Source organism: Bos grunniens, chromosome 4, assembly GCF_055505025.1.
Source record: "Bos grunniens cultivar Pamir isolate PY7600 chromosome 4, Bosgru_T2T1.0, whole genome shotgun sequence".
NCBI classification, from domain to species: Eukaryota; Metazoa; Chordata; class Mammalia; order Artiodactyla; family Bovidae; genus Bos; species Bos grunniens.
This window is the reverse complement of record NC_141168.1, coordinates 39,279,755-39,298,196: the sequence shown is the minus strand read 5'-3', so window position 1 is coordinate 39,298,196 and position 18,442 is coordinate 39,279,755. Positions and strand designations below refer to the sequence as shown.

At 34.2% G+C, this 18,442-nt stretch overlaps 2 protein-coding genes across 8 annotated transcripts in view; one reads left to right on the top strand and one right to left on the bottom strand.

Moving 5' to 3' along the window:
- MPLKIP (M-phase specific PLK1 interacting protein) overlaps positions 1-18,442 on the top strand; it is an 80,549-nt gene that overhangs the window by 17,811 nt on the left and 44,296 nt on the right. The window lies entirely within an intron of this gene.
- CDK13 (cyclin dependent kinase 13) overlaps positions 3,134-18,442 on the bottom strand; it is a 125,555-nt gene continuing 110,246 nt past the window's right edge. The window contains exons 11-16 of one of the 6 annotated variants that reach the window (XR_015162291.1): positions 18,059-18,190; positions 13,873-13,920; positions 12,154-12,359; positions 9,540-9,648; positions 8,782-9,231; positions 6,703-8,190 (exon numbers count right to left, since the gene is read on the bottom strand). Coding sequence is in view for 4 of the 6 variants with exons in the window: in XM_086395990.1 (XP_086252116.1) it covers positions 7,340-8,190; positions 8,782-9,231; positions 12,154-12,359; positions 13,873-13,920; positions 18,059-18,190 (1,687 nt within the window). In the remaining 2 variants the exon portion in view is untranslated. Of the gene's footprint in view, positions 8,191-8,781; positions 9,232-9,539; positions 9,649-12,153; positions 12,360-13,872; positions 13,921-18,058; positions 18,191-18,442 lie in introns of all 6 variants that reach the window. The other 5 variants (XM_086395992.1, XM_086395990.1, XR_015162292.1 and 2 more) reach the window with 5 other exon arrangements.

Genomic DNA, 18,442 nt, shown 5'->3' with positions numbered 1-18,442 from the left:
AAGAATCTCACCAGTGTTTAATGATATTCTTATGTGACAAACTGTACCAAATGACATACTTTCTAAAGAAATATTTACAATATTTGCTTACTTAGCAGGCTAAAAAGATATCCTTAATAAACTCCCCAATGCAGACTACATATACTGACTAATATTAGAAAATATGTTAACAAAAAAAAACATATCCAATGACCTGGAAATTGAAATGCACTATTCAGAATAATCCTTGGATCAAAAAAGCAATCACATTTGCAGCCATCAAATATTAAGAAAACAATGAAAACACAATATTCTTAACCTATGGGATGGAAGTAAAGAAATAATCAGGGAATTTGTACAATTAAAATGTGGTTTTTTTTTTTTTTTTGAGAATTGGAAGGAAGACAAATGGTCAATTATTCAACTGAAGAGAGTAATAAATAAGGGAATTAGAAAGGAATCAAAGTCACAATGCTAAAATAAATGAGAAGGTAAATGATTAGATTTTTATTCCCTGGTGCTGAGAGGACAGAAGTGGAATGGGGCAAATCCTAACTAGTCTAAAAAAGAAAGAGAAAAAACAAAGGAAATGGAATAATAGACAATGTTTTTAAAACACTGAGATTATTAAGTGCAACTATATGCTAAAAGAATTTTAAATATAAGATGGACTATATGATGAATTCCAGAAAAAAGAAAATTACCAACGTTTACCCAAGAAATAGAACCCTGAAAAGATGAAGGACACATGAGGAAATAGAGATACAGTGAAAGAATTGCCTTCAAGAAAAAAGTCAGGTGTTTCTGGATATAAAATAGCATCAACTTAAAAAAAAAATCAGTTTCAGGATACATAAACCATTCTAAATCAAAAAACATGAGTTTCTATTTTATTCTGTAACACTATCAAAACCTGTTAATTAAAACCAGACCTGCCTCTCAAAAGTACAGGGTTAGTCAACAGAAGGCAACGGCACCCCACTCTAGTACTCTTGCCTGGAAAATCCCAGGGACGGGGGAGCCTCGTGGGTTGCTGTCTATGGGGTCGCACAGAGTCGTACACGACTGAAGCGACTTCTGCTGTAGCAGCAGAAGTCAACAGAAAACAGCAGTATTTCTAATGAATGGCTCAGTATTAGATTTTACTAAGTGGTGCCTGTCATAGGAGAAAATACTTTACAATGAAAAAGCATTGGGGAAAAAAATGAACATCTGATCCTGATAAATGGGTTTCATAAATATTAACATTTTATTTCTAATCTATAGTTTATACATGAGTAAAATACTAAAAATTATACATTCATAAAATCAGAAATAAGAATGCCCATTAACATTCAGTCAACTAGAAAAAATTAATGTGGACAGTTGTTTTCTTTTTTTAATGACAGCTTTCCTGTATAAGCAGGTGGCTTCCCAGGTAGCGCTAATGGTAAAGAATCTGCCTGCCAACGCAAGAGATGCAGGTTTGATTCCTCGGCTGGGAAGAGCTCCTGGAGCAGGAAATGGCAACTTCCTTCAGTATCCCTGCCTGGAAAATTTCATGGATGGAGAAGCCTTGCAGGCTAACAGTCCATGGGGCTGCAAAGAGTCAGACATGACTGAGCAGAGCACATACAAGCAGACTAGCTTAAAATACATTATTCATAACAATATGAAGAGCCCATTTCTAGAAGCAATAACAAATTTTGGAAACTCAGAAAACCAACATGTCAGAACCATAGTAAACTTTCAGAAATTTGAGGAACATGCGAAAAGCAAACAAACAAAAACCCTCGTTTAAACAACTGATACGTTTCTAGTTAAAATCCTAAAAGGATGCCTGATAAAAGGGAGTCAAGTGATTCCAAAAGTAAGAAAAAATTCGGCAGAAATAGACAAGAAAGCTTTGGGAAAAGGGACAATTCAATGATCTTCTGTCTCAAAACAAGTACTATTTCCTGCTATATAGGTGCTACACACAGTTTATGAAGAAAAAATACAAAGGTACTTCTACCAGAAAAGAGAGATCAGGGGTGGAACATAACTGAAAGCTCAGAAACAGACCCAAATAAGACACATGATATTTTAAAACTAGGGATAGGATGAAACTGTTTAACAAATGCTGTTGGCATAATTAGTACAGCCATTCAGATAAAGTTGGACCCTTTACCTCACAAGATATAACAATTTAACAAGAACAGTTTAGAATTAAGTGTAAAAGCAGAAAGCCAGAGAGTAAAATAAAATTGTGTAAAAAGTAAAATAACCTTGGACTAGGATAAACTTTTCTAAGAAACCAAAAGGAAAAGATGAATAGACTTGACTACATATAATTAATAAATTTTTCTTTATCAAAATACACCACACAGTATTTTTAAGGTTACAGTTTACAAAAGGCTACCCTCTTTATATAAAAAGCTCTTCCAAGCTACAGGGAGAAATGCCTAATAACTAAACATATAAATAGTTAATAAGAGACACCTGGCTAGCATGAATTTGAATTTCACTAGTAATCAAAGAAATACAAATGAAAATGACTTCTTACCTGTCAAACTGGTAATGATTCAAAATTTTTAAGTACCCAGCATAGCTAAGTGAAAAAGGAAAGTAATAGGAATGTAAAACTTGCGAACCTTTCCTGAGGGCAATGTGGACCTAGCAGAAGTTCAGATGTGTACAATTCACACCAGCAACTCCAAGGAAATTACGTATATTTGTATCCTTCTACTTAGGTAGATTTTCCCTCACACTGTTATTTGTAACAGAAAAGTTAGAAATATTTTGTGTCTAGCAATGAGGAATTGTTAAGTTATGGTTATTCTATAAAGGAGTAATATATAATCACTAAAAAGAGAGTAGACTTGAATTACTGACAAAGATGGATTTTCACGAAATATTAAATGAAAACTAATTACAAAGCTATGGAAAGTATAATCCCATTGTTTTAAAAGATATCCATCAAAGGCAAAATATTAATAGTGGTTATCTCTGTATATGTTCCTACATTTTTGAATATGTAAATATATAAGGAAAAAAAATAAGGGTTCCAGGTTTAAAGTGTTGTCTGTAAAACATTACACAACGGTTATAACAAATGGTATATTCCTCACATCAGATAAGCTTATTTCTGAGTCTATTCTGTATATGAGGCAAGAAAACAAGGATAAAAGTAGCCTGGATTTTTAGGGCAGTTTATTTACAGACTATCAAATACAGTCTTTTTTCTTTTGTTAAACAAATGGCTTATATTAAACACATTGGATTTAGGAGTTACGAGACTTGCAAAAAAACCACACCTTGACAACAAATTAATTGTGAAAAAAATATAAAGTGATTCACTACAGAGCCTCATTTTCAATGTGGCGTTTTCAATTAGAAAATTCTTTTTTAATGGGATATTTGATATGGTAAAAGGAATAAAACCCACAAAATGTTCTTCTACATAATTCAAAGAACAAGTTCTTTCCAATATGATCAAAATTTTGTTTTCCCCACCTTCAACTGGATCCCCTGACAGCTTTTTTCTTAATAGCTCTTATTTTTAATTACACTAGAAACAGTTTAAGAATTACAAACTTGAAAGAATTTAAAAGCAATGTTTGCAGGCCTGCTGATACCAATCTTCCTCCTACAAACAGAAAATAAGTTTAAAGATTCAGTCTTACTATCTAATTGTTAGGTAACTATTGTCTTAAAAAAGAAAATGAGGAACCTCCCTTCTAAAGACTATCGATATATGAAAAAAACTGTCTCTAGAAGCTCCTAAGTTTTCTAAAATTTTATTTGCCTATTTTTTGAGGCTTTTTTTAAGTTGACTTTTTAAAGTCATCTGTTAAACTAGTTATTCAGTATTTTAAATTATTTTATCAAAAGTATTTTAACAGTTAATTTTCTCATTAAGAAGCATTTACTACAGAATTTAGATATAGCTAAGAACAACCCTGGTAATCCATCTAAGTCTCATTTTTCTTAGCTGTAAAGAGATGGACCAGATTTTAGACTTTGGGGACATCCTATTCAGACTTTTAAAATATCAAAATCATTAACCCAGGGAATCACTGAATCTTTATTCAAATCTCGTATTTCAGCTTTACCTAAAAAGAAAGGCAGGGGCCAGGTAAGGGAGCCTAGGGAGAAAAATAATCTAAAATTGGATTAAGTTCATACCAAATACAAAAAAACCTTAACTCAGAAATACCAGATTAGTTTGGAAGCATTTAGGCCATTTATCTTCTACTTTTCTTAAGAAATCTTGATACTTCTTACCAACTGAGCTGCAAACTAGTCAGATCCGATTTAAATTTTGCTTTTATCACTGAATTTCCAATTGTTCTATTTTGCCAGAACTTTGTATCTATTTAAATTTGACTTCAAAATTTGACAGACACATTTTTCTTACTATCACTTATGTGTAATTTAGATACAGCTGAAGAGCTGCAAATACTACTTCGCTTTTTAAATATTCCTGCTCACTATCAGTGCACTGGAAGTATTATTTAAAGCCTTTGATGTTGATTGATGTACCCCAAGTACTAGAATAGTACCTGGCACTTGGTAGGCACTGAATATTACCCAGAGTTGAGCTCTGAATCATAGCTAAAGCCCTATCCTAATTCACATTCCACAAACTATTAATCAATAAACCCTTAAAACATGAGTCTTTTAAAAGTTCATGGATGACTGGGACTCTCCAAAAAAAAAAAATGGATTGAAGACTTGGGAAACATACTGAGTTACATGCAGAAAAAGCTGCTGTATCAAGAAATACATAAGGGAATTTCACATGGGAAATAATATTTTCTTTTAGTAGGTCAATTTTTTGTATTTTTATTTCATTTGCAATCTGACTTACCTGTTTCTTCCCAAAAATATTTTATGCTCCTTCAATTTCACTCAAGAATACTGATTACTGCAGTTATAACACACAGAATTATTGATTTCATAGCCCTGTTCTTTTCATTAATCCAAATTTACTGAAGTATTAGATGATACTGAAGAAGGCATTAAGAGTTTTACTACCATATTTCATCAATTTTAAGAAGCCTTCTTCCATATAACAACATCTCTGAACTTGGGAAGTATCTTAGCCTTGAGTTGTGTTTAATTGGCAACATTTTTCCTAAGTAGTGTATCTCACAATCAGTGCTGTCTTAGGGTAGTATCAGGAGCTGTAGTTCAAATTTTCAACCTCAAGCAACAATTTCCTTGTCCTCCCAGCCACTTTCCCAATATAAATATATAACTGAAATGTTAGGAAAAACTATCCAAACACAATTCAATTTTATATAAAATATTTAATTTTTAAAACACAGGCTATTCATGTCACATAAATATCTTCAATTTTAGGTTAGCTGCTATGGTCAGCAGAATTATCAAGTGTGACTATTAAGAATAACTTAGATACTGTCACTTATAGGAAAGTCTAAAGCTCTAAGACTCACCATATTAAAATTTCAGATACTTGAATACTGTAGCTATTTTGCTAAATTTCAAAATATTTCTTCACTTCCTGCAATGTAGTTTTAGTATAAGTTGTTAGTATTCAATATTCAAATAAAAGCATAATTATTTTCTTTCATTCATTTCTTTCTCAACAACAAAAAAATTCCATCAAAAGATAAAATGGTCAACTGACATGAACTCATTTTATAGCAGTAAAATGGTAAATTATTCACTTTACAAACTATAATGCTTTCCATATACTGTTTGCAATGAACGTTCACAAGTCAGATAGAGGGCACAAGATTAAAAGACTGACTTTAGAACTGGAGCAATATTCATTCAATAACAGTTGTTCCAATTTAAGATTCCAATCAAAAAATAAGTTACCAGGAGAATGATTAAAAAACAAAATGGTTAATTGGCATTTAGTGCTAATGGAAACACTGGTTATTTACCTTTGGTTCCTTTCTAGGATTACTATAATGGTACATGTGTTTGAGTGTGCACAAAAGAACTTGACACCATTACAGTTTAAATAAGGGTTAGTCCATCATTCTAAAATGAACTAAAATACAGTTACTCTAGGTATGGCAGATGTTGTAGTAAACCTTACAGAAAGTGAGAGAGAGAATAAGAGGGTTTTTTGCACTACTTTTTCTTTTCACTTTAATAAATTCAATCTAGGCAATGTTTCTAGTTAGCCGGTAAAGTGAACAGAGTTAACTTTGTGTTAGATGGCAATTATATAATTTAAAAAGTGGTGTTTGCCACCCCTCCCCCCATGAACTTTAACTGAATTATGCAAATTCTGTTATTAAGCCTTGTTTCTTTGCTATTGCCCTCCAATTACCCATGACAAAAGGAAATAGGGACAATGTGGCAGCCTGAAAGAAAACGATACTCTAAAATGCTCATTTAGCTATTACTCTCCACCATTTAAATGACAAAACTTTTTAGAACTTTTTCTCAGAAGTTAACAGAAGGTGCTGATGGGAGCTGGACTTTTATTCTCTGCTCTCACTCCCCTGTCAAGAGAAGGTGGTGTTGGAAGGTAACAGAGCCCAAAGAAAAGGAGAAAGTGTGACAGGGAGAGGGAATGGACCTAACAGGAACTGAACAGGCAGCCCCTGGACACTTGAGAGCCCTCTGCCTCTTCAATACATTGATTCCCTTTAGAAGACAAATGGGTGTAAAGGTTAACTACTTTTTCAGACCTTAAGCTTACCTGTTAAGGCACTTACTTACCCTCCCCACCCCACCCATATTTTTCATATAAAACCCACTATTTCGTTTGAATGCATTTTGCTAGGCTATGATAATCTGCAAAATAAAACAAAAATAACATTGACCATTTTTTTTATATAAAACTGTTGCATCAAGAGAAAGGTTGTGTTTTATTTTCTGAAATGAGCACAAAGTACACCTTTCACAATAACACTGAAAGCAGGTGCAAAGACTGACAGTGACCTTTGACTAAAGGTAGCTTTGTAAAAAGAAAAATACCAAATAAATCAGTGCCCTTTCTGATTGTTGTAAAACTGGAGGGGGGAGGGGCCGGGTGGTTGTTACATAAAAGTTGGTCCAAACTTACAAAAAAGCACAAATGTGCATAGTTCAGAAGATCTGCAAGAGGGCCATAAAAGACTTTTATGTCCCTAAGATTAGCATCCACTTAAAACTGCAAGAATACAAAATAAAATTGTTAACTAGAATTTGTGAAGATGTACAATCAATAGATCTAGGTTTTAGAACAGCATGAATTTAAGCAAAGGTTTTTTTTTTTGTCTTTTTTTTAACTATTGTATGCAAGACCCTTTTCCACATAAAAATAAAGCTGTTGTTGAATTAATATTATTCAAGTCTCTTGGATTGCTGCTTTAAATTGCAGCTAGAAAAGTCTTTCCAGATAAAAATGATGTGCCTGAGGAAAAACAGATACTCAGTATGGTAACCCTCTGCCTCGACCTCTGCCAGCTGATGTGCTAATGTGTCCCCTGTATCCTTGTGAATACCCAGGTCCTTGGGCAGGAGAAGTCCAGGTCTGTCCATGCATGAGGCCATGGCCACCTGGGGTTTCCTGTAAGGTACCACCATAGTTATAGTTGTGCATCTTTGCTGGCAAAGGATGAGTACTCTCTGGCCCTGTGGAAGGGTCACTGCTGTTTGCCAGCACTGCAATGGGGCCATGGCTATATTCAAATCTATGGTCCTTGTCTCCACTAAACAACATGGGACCTGTATTGAGGTAAATGTCTCCGTATCCAGCTACCGAACTGGGAAATGACTCGGAAAAGGCAGAAGGCTGAGGTGGACCACCAGAATGAGATGAAGTAGTACTGTAGTTATCCAAGGACTGAATATCTGAGTTTCCCATGAAGCTACGTCGTTCCAATGGTGGAGCAGAGGCGCTTCCGAGACCGTCATTGCTAACATAAGGAGCAGAAGAGAAAGAAGAGGATCCAAAATTGTCCTTGTAGTCTGAAGAAGGTACATAAGTATCTCCTGCTTGGTAATCAATACCACTTTCTCTTTTGGGGTCATCCTGGGGCTGATGCTGAGCAAGGAGCTGTAACAGGGCTGCTTTCACTCCGGCATGAGGGTCAGTTAACGAAGAACTAGTGGTGGGTACATGCTGGTTTTCTGTCCGGTAATCTAGATCTTCTTCAGTGACTGGTGGTGGTTCCGGAGGTTCAGGAGGTCGCTGATCAGGAGGCAGAATACGAGGCCGGTCCGGTTCTGGTGTGAGCTCCAATAGCCTCATATCTTGGTGCTGAATCAGGTCATCTTGCCCTAAGTGAAACAAAGCAAAAAAGAGAGTTGGAAGTTACCATGGAAAACAAAATTTTCAAAATACTCAGTGTTCCCTAAATGGCATAAGAAGTTCCATCCGTAGCAAAAAAAACAACCAACCAACCAAAAACTCAAACAAAAACCACCCAAAAGTCAAATGAAAAATTAAAAGGTATATGTAAGTACTAATATTCATTTGAGTTTATGGTGACAGAAAAATTTTATTGTATTTGATTTTTTAAAGTCATCTCAAATGTACCTATCTATGGCTTAAACAAAAGCTACTATATATGTAAAGTTTCTGCTTTGGTCAATCATCCAGTTATAAATGGAGTAAAAGATTACTTTTTTAGCATAGATTACATGAGAAACATCTACAGCATTATTATGAGTTCTACTTACTGCCCACAGACAATTAAAGAATCAATTCCTAGGAGTATACAGACTAAGAAACCAAGCTATAACCAGTAACCTGAGTGTTTTCAGGACATCAGCTAGCAAAGCTAAACAATACACATTACAGATAATCAGCAGCAGCAAGAAAAGAGCGTGAGAGCAGCCGGGTCCGCGGTCTGCTATCTGCACACTCACCCGACGCCGGCGTGGCAGGCTCTGGAGGCGGCCGGAGCTGTAATGGTGCTTCATGACCCGACCCATTTTCCCTCTCTTCCAGCAGCACGTCTTTCTGCTTTGACTGCTGAGCCTTTATTAACTGAGTCAACAGAACCGCAAATGCGCTCTGCACAGCCGCCTGGGCCGCATCAGGCTCCACTTTAGGCTGCATGTTCTGAGAAGGCTGAATTCCTCCCAATGGTTTCGAAGACTCCTGTTGTGGTGTTGATGGATCTGTCTGTTTTTCACCTGTTGCCAAAATTCCAGCAGGAAGGTTTATTTTATTTAGCTGCTGCTGAGTCTCAGAGTTTACCTTAATGTTCAACACTTGGACAAAATCAGCCATATTAACACTTGTTTTAGACTGTAGTAGGTTTAGCAGAATTGCCAATTCACTGTGGTTTAACTGCTGTCCAGGGCCTGTTTTTACTAAAACAAAATTTGTATTGGTTAGAATTGCCATAATTCACAGCTCCCCCTCCCAACAAAATGCCTCTGTATCACCATTTTAAAATGTACATGTGTGGGACAGTGTTTAAGAAATACTGTGAAAAGGGAATCTTATTCTAGTTCAATTTCATGTACATTTAAGATGTTCAGTGCACATAAGTTAAAACAAAAAAGAAAAAGAACTGCAGCCCATTTTGAATAAATTATCTTTAAGGGTAAATACTTCAAACGGAAAATCAAGACCAGCATTAGAAGCCCATACTATAGACATGACCAGGAAATCGCACCTGTGGATGGGCACTGGTGATGATGACAGCTACAATTTCAGGTTACTCTCTGAGCATATCCTTTATTCCTCACAACAACCGTATAAGGCATGCTTAATTACTGGCCCCACTTTTAAAAAAAAAAACAAAAAGCAAAACTGAAGAAGAAACTGGCATCCAGAGAGACTGAATAACTTGCTTAAGGTCACAAACTCTGTAAGTGGCAGAAATGAGATTTGAACCCAGATATTATGATTCCAGAGTCTGAACTTTTAACCATTTTCTATACTGCTCATCTAAAATAATGCTTCTTTTTTAAGAACCTAACCTTATCTTTGCAGTAAATTCAAACTGGATTTTATAGACTGTCTGATATAATGTCTTTTATTCAAATTGCCTTTATTTAAAGTTAAGCCCTCTGGGTAAATTAGGAACTTCTACAGAAGCATGCGTATCATGTACATATATATGTGTGTGCTTAGTCACTCAGTCGTGTCCAACTTTTTGCAACCCTTTGGACTGTTGCCCACTGGGTTCCTCTGTCCATAGGATTTTTCAGGCAAGAATACTGGAGTGAGTTGCCACTTCTGACTCCAGGGGATGTTCCCTACCTAGGGATCAAACCCGTATCTCCTGTGTCTCCTGCATTGCAGGCAGATTCTTTACCCACTGAGACATCGGGGAAGCCCATTTACATATACCATGGCATTAATTCATCACCTATAAAACAGGTTGTCTTTCTTTTTCTAATTTTCTATTTAGACTTGTGATGGTTTATACAGGCTCTTATGCAAACTTACCTGAGTCATAATAACACGAAGGCCCTGTACATAATACTATATACATTAAGTGATAATACAGATACTGATAAGCAATTTCTATAACCACAGATGACAGACTAATAGAATTCTAAGATGAAAATGTGATGATTAATTCTATTTTTAATATATTCTCTTTACATATTTTAGTCTCCATGTGAGCTCAGAGTACCCTTTAACTATGGTGTCTCATCTACAGAAGGGACATTTTTAGTTCATGACACTTACTGATGATGTAAAAAAATGGAGCTAAGAAGATTCATTCATATTTCAAAAAAAAATAGAATAACAGTGACAGTTTGAATAGAGAAGAAAGAAAAATGAAATTCTACCATTAACAGAGTTGTAAACATGTAGAGCTAAGAAATAATACAAAATGAGCCCAAATTTCATTTTTAATCAGCTAAAATAGAGTGCAGTAACTCTCTTCTATTCCACTAGGCTGCCAGTGGAATAAGGACATGAGTTCCATGAAGAGAAGTAGAAATACAGACCTGGTATTTTTCTTAAGGAATATAACAACTGTTACCTGGGACAAGTGACCACCATCCAAATTACTTATAATCATCTCAAAGCTTTTTTTAGAAGTAGATGGTATATAAAACAAGTGACACAAACACAAACCAAGAAAACTTCTGTTGCTTCTCTTTTGTCTTTCTCCAAGTTTTACTATTTTAAACATGAAGAGAAATGATATTGAACTTGATATAGATAGCCCTCACTTTGTATAACAAAGGTGTTTTCTCCTAAGCTACGAATATCAAGTATTTCCATGTACAAGGGGAATTCACTATTTCAAGAAACTCTGAAGAATACTTCTGAAAAACAACTAATTATTTTTCATTTTTAAAGTAACATCAACACTTTATATGTAATCTGACCAAGGTCAAGTCTAGCTTGTGGATTACATGAGAAAGTATTAAAGGTAATCTTCCTCAAGCTTTCTCAGCTAGTCTACTCTATATTTATACTTAACCACCAAAAGTTCAATCTGATCCACAGATCTGTTTTAATCAACTAACTCATAGGTCAATATTTACTCATATCTTAATAAGTTTAGGGCTATTTTTCATGTTTAATAAAACACCACACACAACACATTTATTTCTTATATCTGTCTTCATAAAAAAAGTTAAAGTGAAAGTTTTCTGGATGCTTGAGGCAAAATGAGGGAGTGGATTCTATTTTTTTTTAATTGTTAACTAAGAGAGAGAAAAAACACTTCTAACAACACTGAAGAGATTGGTTTCTCATAAAAAAGCTTACTCTTGTAACAGATTGAATCAGAGGAAAAAATTTAAGTTTCCTCAAAATACCCTTCTTTATCATACTTCAAATCATTTTGGACACAATGTCAGATTCCAGTGTTTGAGATTCTGTAATAGAGTGGGAAATATTTTAAAAGTGACCTGAGAACATTATAAATAGTATGAAAGAGCTTTGAGTATGATTTCTGGCTGTTTTCTTGTATCTTTCGTCCTCCTCCTTAGACGCATCCACAGACACTGAATGCGGAGCCTCAAAAAGCAGTGTTAGTAAAAGATCTACTGACTCTCGCGTCAAGGGAAAAAGCAGAGAAATCTGACCAATCACTAATTATATGTAATTTGATACAGTTTATAAATTAATCTTACCCTGAGAGTGCTTAATATTATGTTGCTATAGCAGTGAAACATCTGTACTAGCACAATCAAATAATAAGGAATGTCAAATTCAGTGCTCAACTTTTAGCCACAAGAGCTTTAACACTACAGCAATACAGTTAACGGCAACCACAAAACAATGTGAAGCGAACCAACCCATGAAGTACTACTGACCAGGTGCTGCATTCGAGTTGCCCTGAGGTTTCAGCTGTGAAGACGGCAGCACACTCTGAGGCGTGCTAGTTCTGCTGTCATCCATGCCCAGAGACAAGTCCTTTCTGGGGGCTTTAACTGTGGAAACATCATCAGTCATGCCCATCTGCTTCTGTCGTCTTCGCTTTTTACTCCATAACTCATGACAGTCTTGCCATAATGGAAGGCTGGGGGGAAAAAGTATTAAATTGTTTGTCAATGGCATCTCTTAACAACAACAAAATGCTAATACTTAGCGTTTGCTAATATACAGCAAATATATAGTGAAATGCCAATATACATCACCAAAGCTGCCACCCCCACTCCCCTCCAAGTTTTCTTGGAAGATTTCTCACACAGGTCTTATAAACTCCTCCAACACAAATCATTCACGTGTCTGTATAGGTTTCACCTATACAGACAAACTGTTTTTCTGTGGCTTCTGTACAATCAATGAATAATAACTTATTAAAACTATGAATGAAGAGTAAATGTTCATAAAAGTAGGTTACTATTATCTTTGGTGCAATCTTTTAAAGCCAATTCTCACACTGTACATCATACACTGAATAGGACATGAAAAAAAGGTGAAAAATATGCCACTTGCAGAAAATAGACACAGAATTAAAAAGTAGCAGAGGCTAGGACATAACGTTTGTGAAAAACTTTCTAGTACAAGCTTTTTACTTTTTGATATCCTCTTATTTGCTTCTATAATCAAATGCTCTAGAATTAAACTGATGCTAAAGAGGAGTTTCAAAAACAGATTGTAATCCAGGCTTATCACTTATACTTATCATTGAGAGTTTTGAATAACTAGCAATTATCAAAGTTATCCACAATTCTGAAACAATTTTTTTGTGTAATTTCACAGAATTCACAACACTGAAGAATAACTTTTGCTTAAAAAAGACATAAATATTTGATTTATAAATATTTTCTTCTTACCCTAATAAAAAATCCAATGGGAAGTTACTATGATATCTGTTTTAAAGATAAGAAAATTGAGGCTTGGAAAGGTTAATAAACTTGCCCAGAATATCTATAAATTCCCTTAAGCAGCCCCAACCTAGTCTTCAACCTGGATATGTTAACCTCTAGGGATACAATAATATTTTCTGATGGAGTATACCTGAAATTGTTCTAAAAGTTCCATATTCATGTGTCCGCTTTCCTAAAACTGATCTTTGAGAAGGGCCTGCATGTTCAGAAAGTTCTTTCACACGTCCTCTTTCACAGTTTTATCTCATGTTATAAAATAAAGGCATATGCAACAATATTGTCGAATCTTAGCAATATAATATTGTTTAAAAAAAAGTCATTCCCAAAAGATTACAAACAGCATGACACTTTCATAAAATTAAAAGCAACTAAAATTGTAAAATATAACTTTTTATGAGTACATTTAGATGGCAACAAAAAGTATATACAAAAGAAAACAGGGATGATGGTTACCTCCAGTGGAGGAAGGCAAGGGGGATAGGTCATGGGCGGAGAGGATACGATATGAGTAAAGTAAGTTATTGTCAAGGTTCGAGCTTTTATTCAGTAAGTTCATGGCTGCTTATTAACATCATTTAAAATAACTAAGTGACTAAAAGAATAAAAGAGAGCCATGCATGGACCAATGATGAGTGACACAAGAATTATGATTAAACCAAATCTATGCACCTGAGGTCCAAAAACAAAACAAAGGCATACCTCTCAGTCATCTTACTATGATGCATTGCCTCAGCGTGTAAAAACCTCCTGGAGTAACAAACAAAGGGACAATTTGAAATATTGATATTGGGAAGCTTTAAGGCATCATAAACCTGCCAAAGACTTTGCTTTCTGTATTTGTGTGTGTGTGTGTGTGTCTGTATGTATGTGTATTGTAAGGTATGTAACCTTAGCCACTGTTGGGGTTATTCTGAATTCAGACATACTGCAGTACTGTCCTAAGGAGGCTAGAGTGATTTTATTTTTTCCATGCTGATGTTCAGAGAATGCATTGCTCTTGTGGGAGAGTCCCATAAGAATAAAGCAAAGAAACCCACTAAAAAGGGATTTTGTTCCCTTCCACAATTTAACGGTAAGAGATTTGTTATGGATGATCTCAACACTCGGAAAGATAAACATTACCCAACAAATAGTAATAGGTTAGTGATGCTATTACATGTACTGGGAATGTTTCCCGGACAACCTAATTTTTAATGTGCTCTTTTCTGAATGTTCAAATACAGGTTCAGGTACTTACTTACTGTGTCTCATAGGCAAGTAACTTGACCTCTGTGCCTCACTTTCCTTATCTTTAAAAACGGAGTTAACAAAACAATCTACCTTGTGGAGTAGAAGTAAATGTATGTTAACATATGTGAGCACCTAGACAGTGCCTTTCACACAGCAAGCATTATATTCATGTTTCATCATTCAGAAAGGTAGTTTCAAAGTATTTTGTATTTAATTATATCACAAAATATTTATTCCATTTACAGTTGATCATATTTATCTTATGAATTGTTTAAAGCCTTTTACTTGCTTTTAAGGAAAAATAAAATTATAGACTAGCTGCTAGCCTAATCCACTTTTTAGCAAAGTGCACTATTTCATTAAATACATTAAAAAAGTTTGACAGGATATCTAGTAAAATTAATGACATTTATTTTTAATACCATACTCATTTGATTATTCCTAAAAAGCTGTTAACAAGAGTTTAATACATACGCTATTTCCCAAAGGAATACCAATGCCTTTCTTTATAGTTCTCACCTTCACATTTTACAATTTTAACTACCATTACCATAAGAAAATAATAAAGAGATACGTTATACTATTTATATAGCCTTTTATTTAAATATTAGATCAATATCATAATTTCAACCTGACTGCTTTAGTGATTGATGTACCTAACAAAGATAAATCCCATAATTTATTACTGGTTGAATAGAATGTTCACCAAAATGTGTACTAACATGTTTATTTTTAATGGAAAAATATAGTCCAGTGTGTTCTGATAAAAATCAAATCAATTTAGGTTATGTGTTTGATAGTATGAACAGTTTCCTATTAGGTTATGTGGCAAATATTTTCCATAAATCAAATGGGATGCACCTACAGTTTCAACAATTCTGACAAAAGCATATATTTTTAATATGTAATAAGAAATACAATTTAACAAAAGTATTAATTGGTTAAGTAGCACTAAAATTACATGTTGACTTCCTAAGTGCAAATAAAAAGTAAAAAGTATAAGAAGTCATGTAATAAATATTGGTAAAGTTCTTTGGCTTATTCTTTCAAAATTTGAAAAAAATAAATGATTAATGACTGGTTAAGCAATCTTTTGCAAGTCATGTGGTTTCTAATTCTTTGCTGTCAAGAAAATTAGAGAAAGAATCTTGAATTGACATCTGAAAGATCATTAAAATAATTGTTGATGACAGAGCACTGTGATCTTGGGGACGTAATATGTAAGAAGTTCAAAAAACTCAGTGATTTAACTATGACAAAACTCCATCCGGTCTCAAATGCTTATTTTAAAAGGGTACTTACAAAATTTTTAAAATTACCATTAATGTGCAACTACATCTCATTCTAGAATATGTAACATTAATAAATAGATACGCAAATCACTTGAAAAAAATCTCAACTCTATTTCATTAAGGTTGCATCTCTGATAAAATGTACTGTTAGTTTATTTTCTTTTAACTAAAATATGCACTGCTGATTAAGAAGAAAGTGCTTCGTAGTCAGAGGAAATTTTTAAAAATTCCCACTCATATATATATACTTGTTTTAAAGAAGTACAACAGGGTCATCAATAAAATATTTTCAAGCATAAATATATGCTACATTAAAAACCTGCAGAAGCAATGTAAGTTCATACACACAAAAACCCAATGATGTCCAATTGTTGAAAAGTCTGTTCATACATTTCTAAGTGAATATTGATTAATATCAAATGTAAGGTATTTTGATTCCACTAGATACATTTACAAGATAACTACTGTATTTAAAAGTGTCTACAATTACACACTGAAAGTTGTATCTTTTGTACCTTGATTTTAAAAGTTTAGATGGCAGTTTAAAATGTGCTCAATCCAGTTTTACCAGAATTTTTTTGTGTGGACCACTTAAACCAAGATATCAATTTAGTACTACCAATAATGGGAGAAAAATTACATTACATTCCTCTTGATGTGATACAGCAGGAAATACATATCATCACCCTAAGTAGTATTCTTGCTAAAAAAAAAACCAAAAATATACTCCAATTACTGGTTACACTAGTTCTGATCATGAGGAAGTAATTAAATCCAGACTGTAGAATGCTTTACAAAATAGCTAGCTTATCAAAAATGTCAATGTCATAAAAGTCTTCCCTGGAGACTGAAGAGACATGACAACTAAATGAAATGTGTGAGCTTGGAATAAATTCTTCACCCAAATAACCAAACCAAAACAAAACAAACAAAAAACAGAGTATAAAGGCAATTATTGGGCCAACTAGAGAAATTTGAATATAAAATCTATTAGATATTTAAATGTTAAATTTCCTCTGTTTCATAATGATATTGTAGTTATACAGAATAAAGTCCTAATTCTTATACATAACATGGTGAATGTGAAATGTCATTTCCACAATAATCAAATAGTTCAGGAAAAAAGATAGTGATAAATATGTCCAAATATCAGTTGTGTTGAATCTAGATGAAGGATATATGAATGCTCATTGTATTATTCTATTTTTCTGTATAGAGTTGAAAATTTTCAAAATCAGAAGTTAAAAGGGGTACTAAAGCCAAAATTTCAAGACAGCTGACATATACTATAAGCAAAAAAAAAAAAAATCCATGAAACAATTCAACAGTGAGTGATTCAGGTTCCTCAGCGTGTCAGATGATGGATCCTTTCTGCCTTTCAAAACATCTCACAAAGGCTATTTATATACAGTTCAATAAAAAACAAAGCCAAGTATGATGGATCTCACAGAACTGTAGTAAGACCAGTTTCATTAATTAAGTGGAAGAGTCAGGATTTGAACTCCAAAGCCCATGTTTGTTCACTCACAATATGCTAACTGTTATTACATGGACACACTTTGTTATTATAGGAACAGGTTTGCTTTTATGACACTCATCATCATTTTCAAAATTACTAACAAAATCTCTACAAACTTCCCATGTTCTATCAAGGAGAATGAAATGGACTGCTTTATCCCCTTCCCCAAATCAATCCTAGAGAAATTACAGGAACCACAAAGGAGTGAAAGAGTCAAGAACTCAGCCACTCTGACTCCCAAACTCTATGCATTTCCTGCCTCCCAACCCCACCACAGACAGTGAACTCATTCTATACAGGCTTTTGATACTAATATTCTTTCACTCAGTGGTAAGAATTTTCTATTGTATAGTCCGCTAAGGAGTATTTCAGAACCTCTTTTTGTTACAGAACTAACTCAAATTTGATAGCTGGCTTCACCCTTTACTAGATTTGTATTCTTGGGCAAGTTTCTTAACCTCTCTGAACCTGTTTGCATCTCTGTAAAATGGTGATAATAATACCCACTTCCTAAGATTATAAAGATTAATGTACTACATGAGAAATGCTTAGCATAGCACTCAGGATTTTAGCTACAGCAAGTAATATTGATAGAAGCAGTACTACAATAGCAGCAGCAGTGACTTTTTTTTAAGAGTTGAACTATATTAATAAAAATAGCTACAGGAAAGCTGCTTTTGCTGGTCTGATGTTTACCTGAACATTTGATGTGCAAATTATATGTACTACTGCTATCCTATTTATTCTTTTTCTTTTGACTTAACTAACCACATAATAGCTTGATAGTTCCATACAGATATTATTAAAATTGTCCACATTTTGCATATGGTAAAAAGTTACTTACTCTGGTGGAGGCATTTTTGAGGGTTCCACATCCCGTAGGAACTCACACTGAAGAGCCTGCTCTGCAGTGCAGCGCTTACTAGGATCCAAGGCGAGCATGTAATCAAATAAGTCTAGTGCGGCTGCAGGAATACTGGCATGAGAGGATTACAAAAGTCATGCGAGTTCTTTTGACTCAAGTTTAATGTTTCTGTAGGAGCTTAAAACACTAGCATTTTGTAACACATTTGCAACAGTTTATTCCAATAAGTTACAAATCTTCCTTTGAAGTAATGCTTATTTTTTACATAATTTTGTAAGTATTATCCTAAATAATTTGAAAACTGGCAAACAAGAGCATATTTATTACCCTATGGGCAATTTGCTGTTTTAACATTAACTAAAA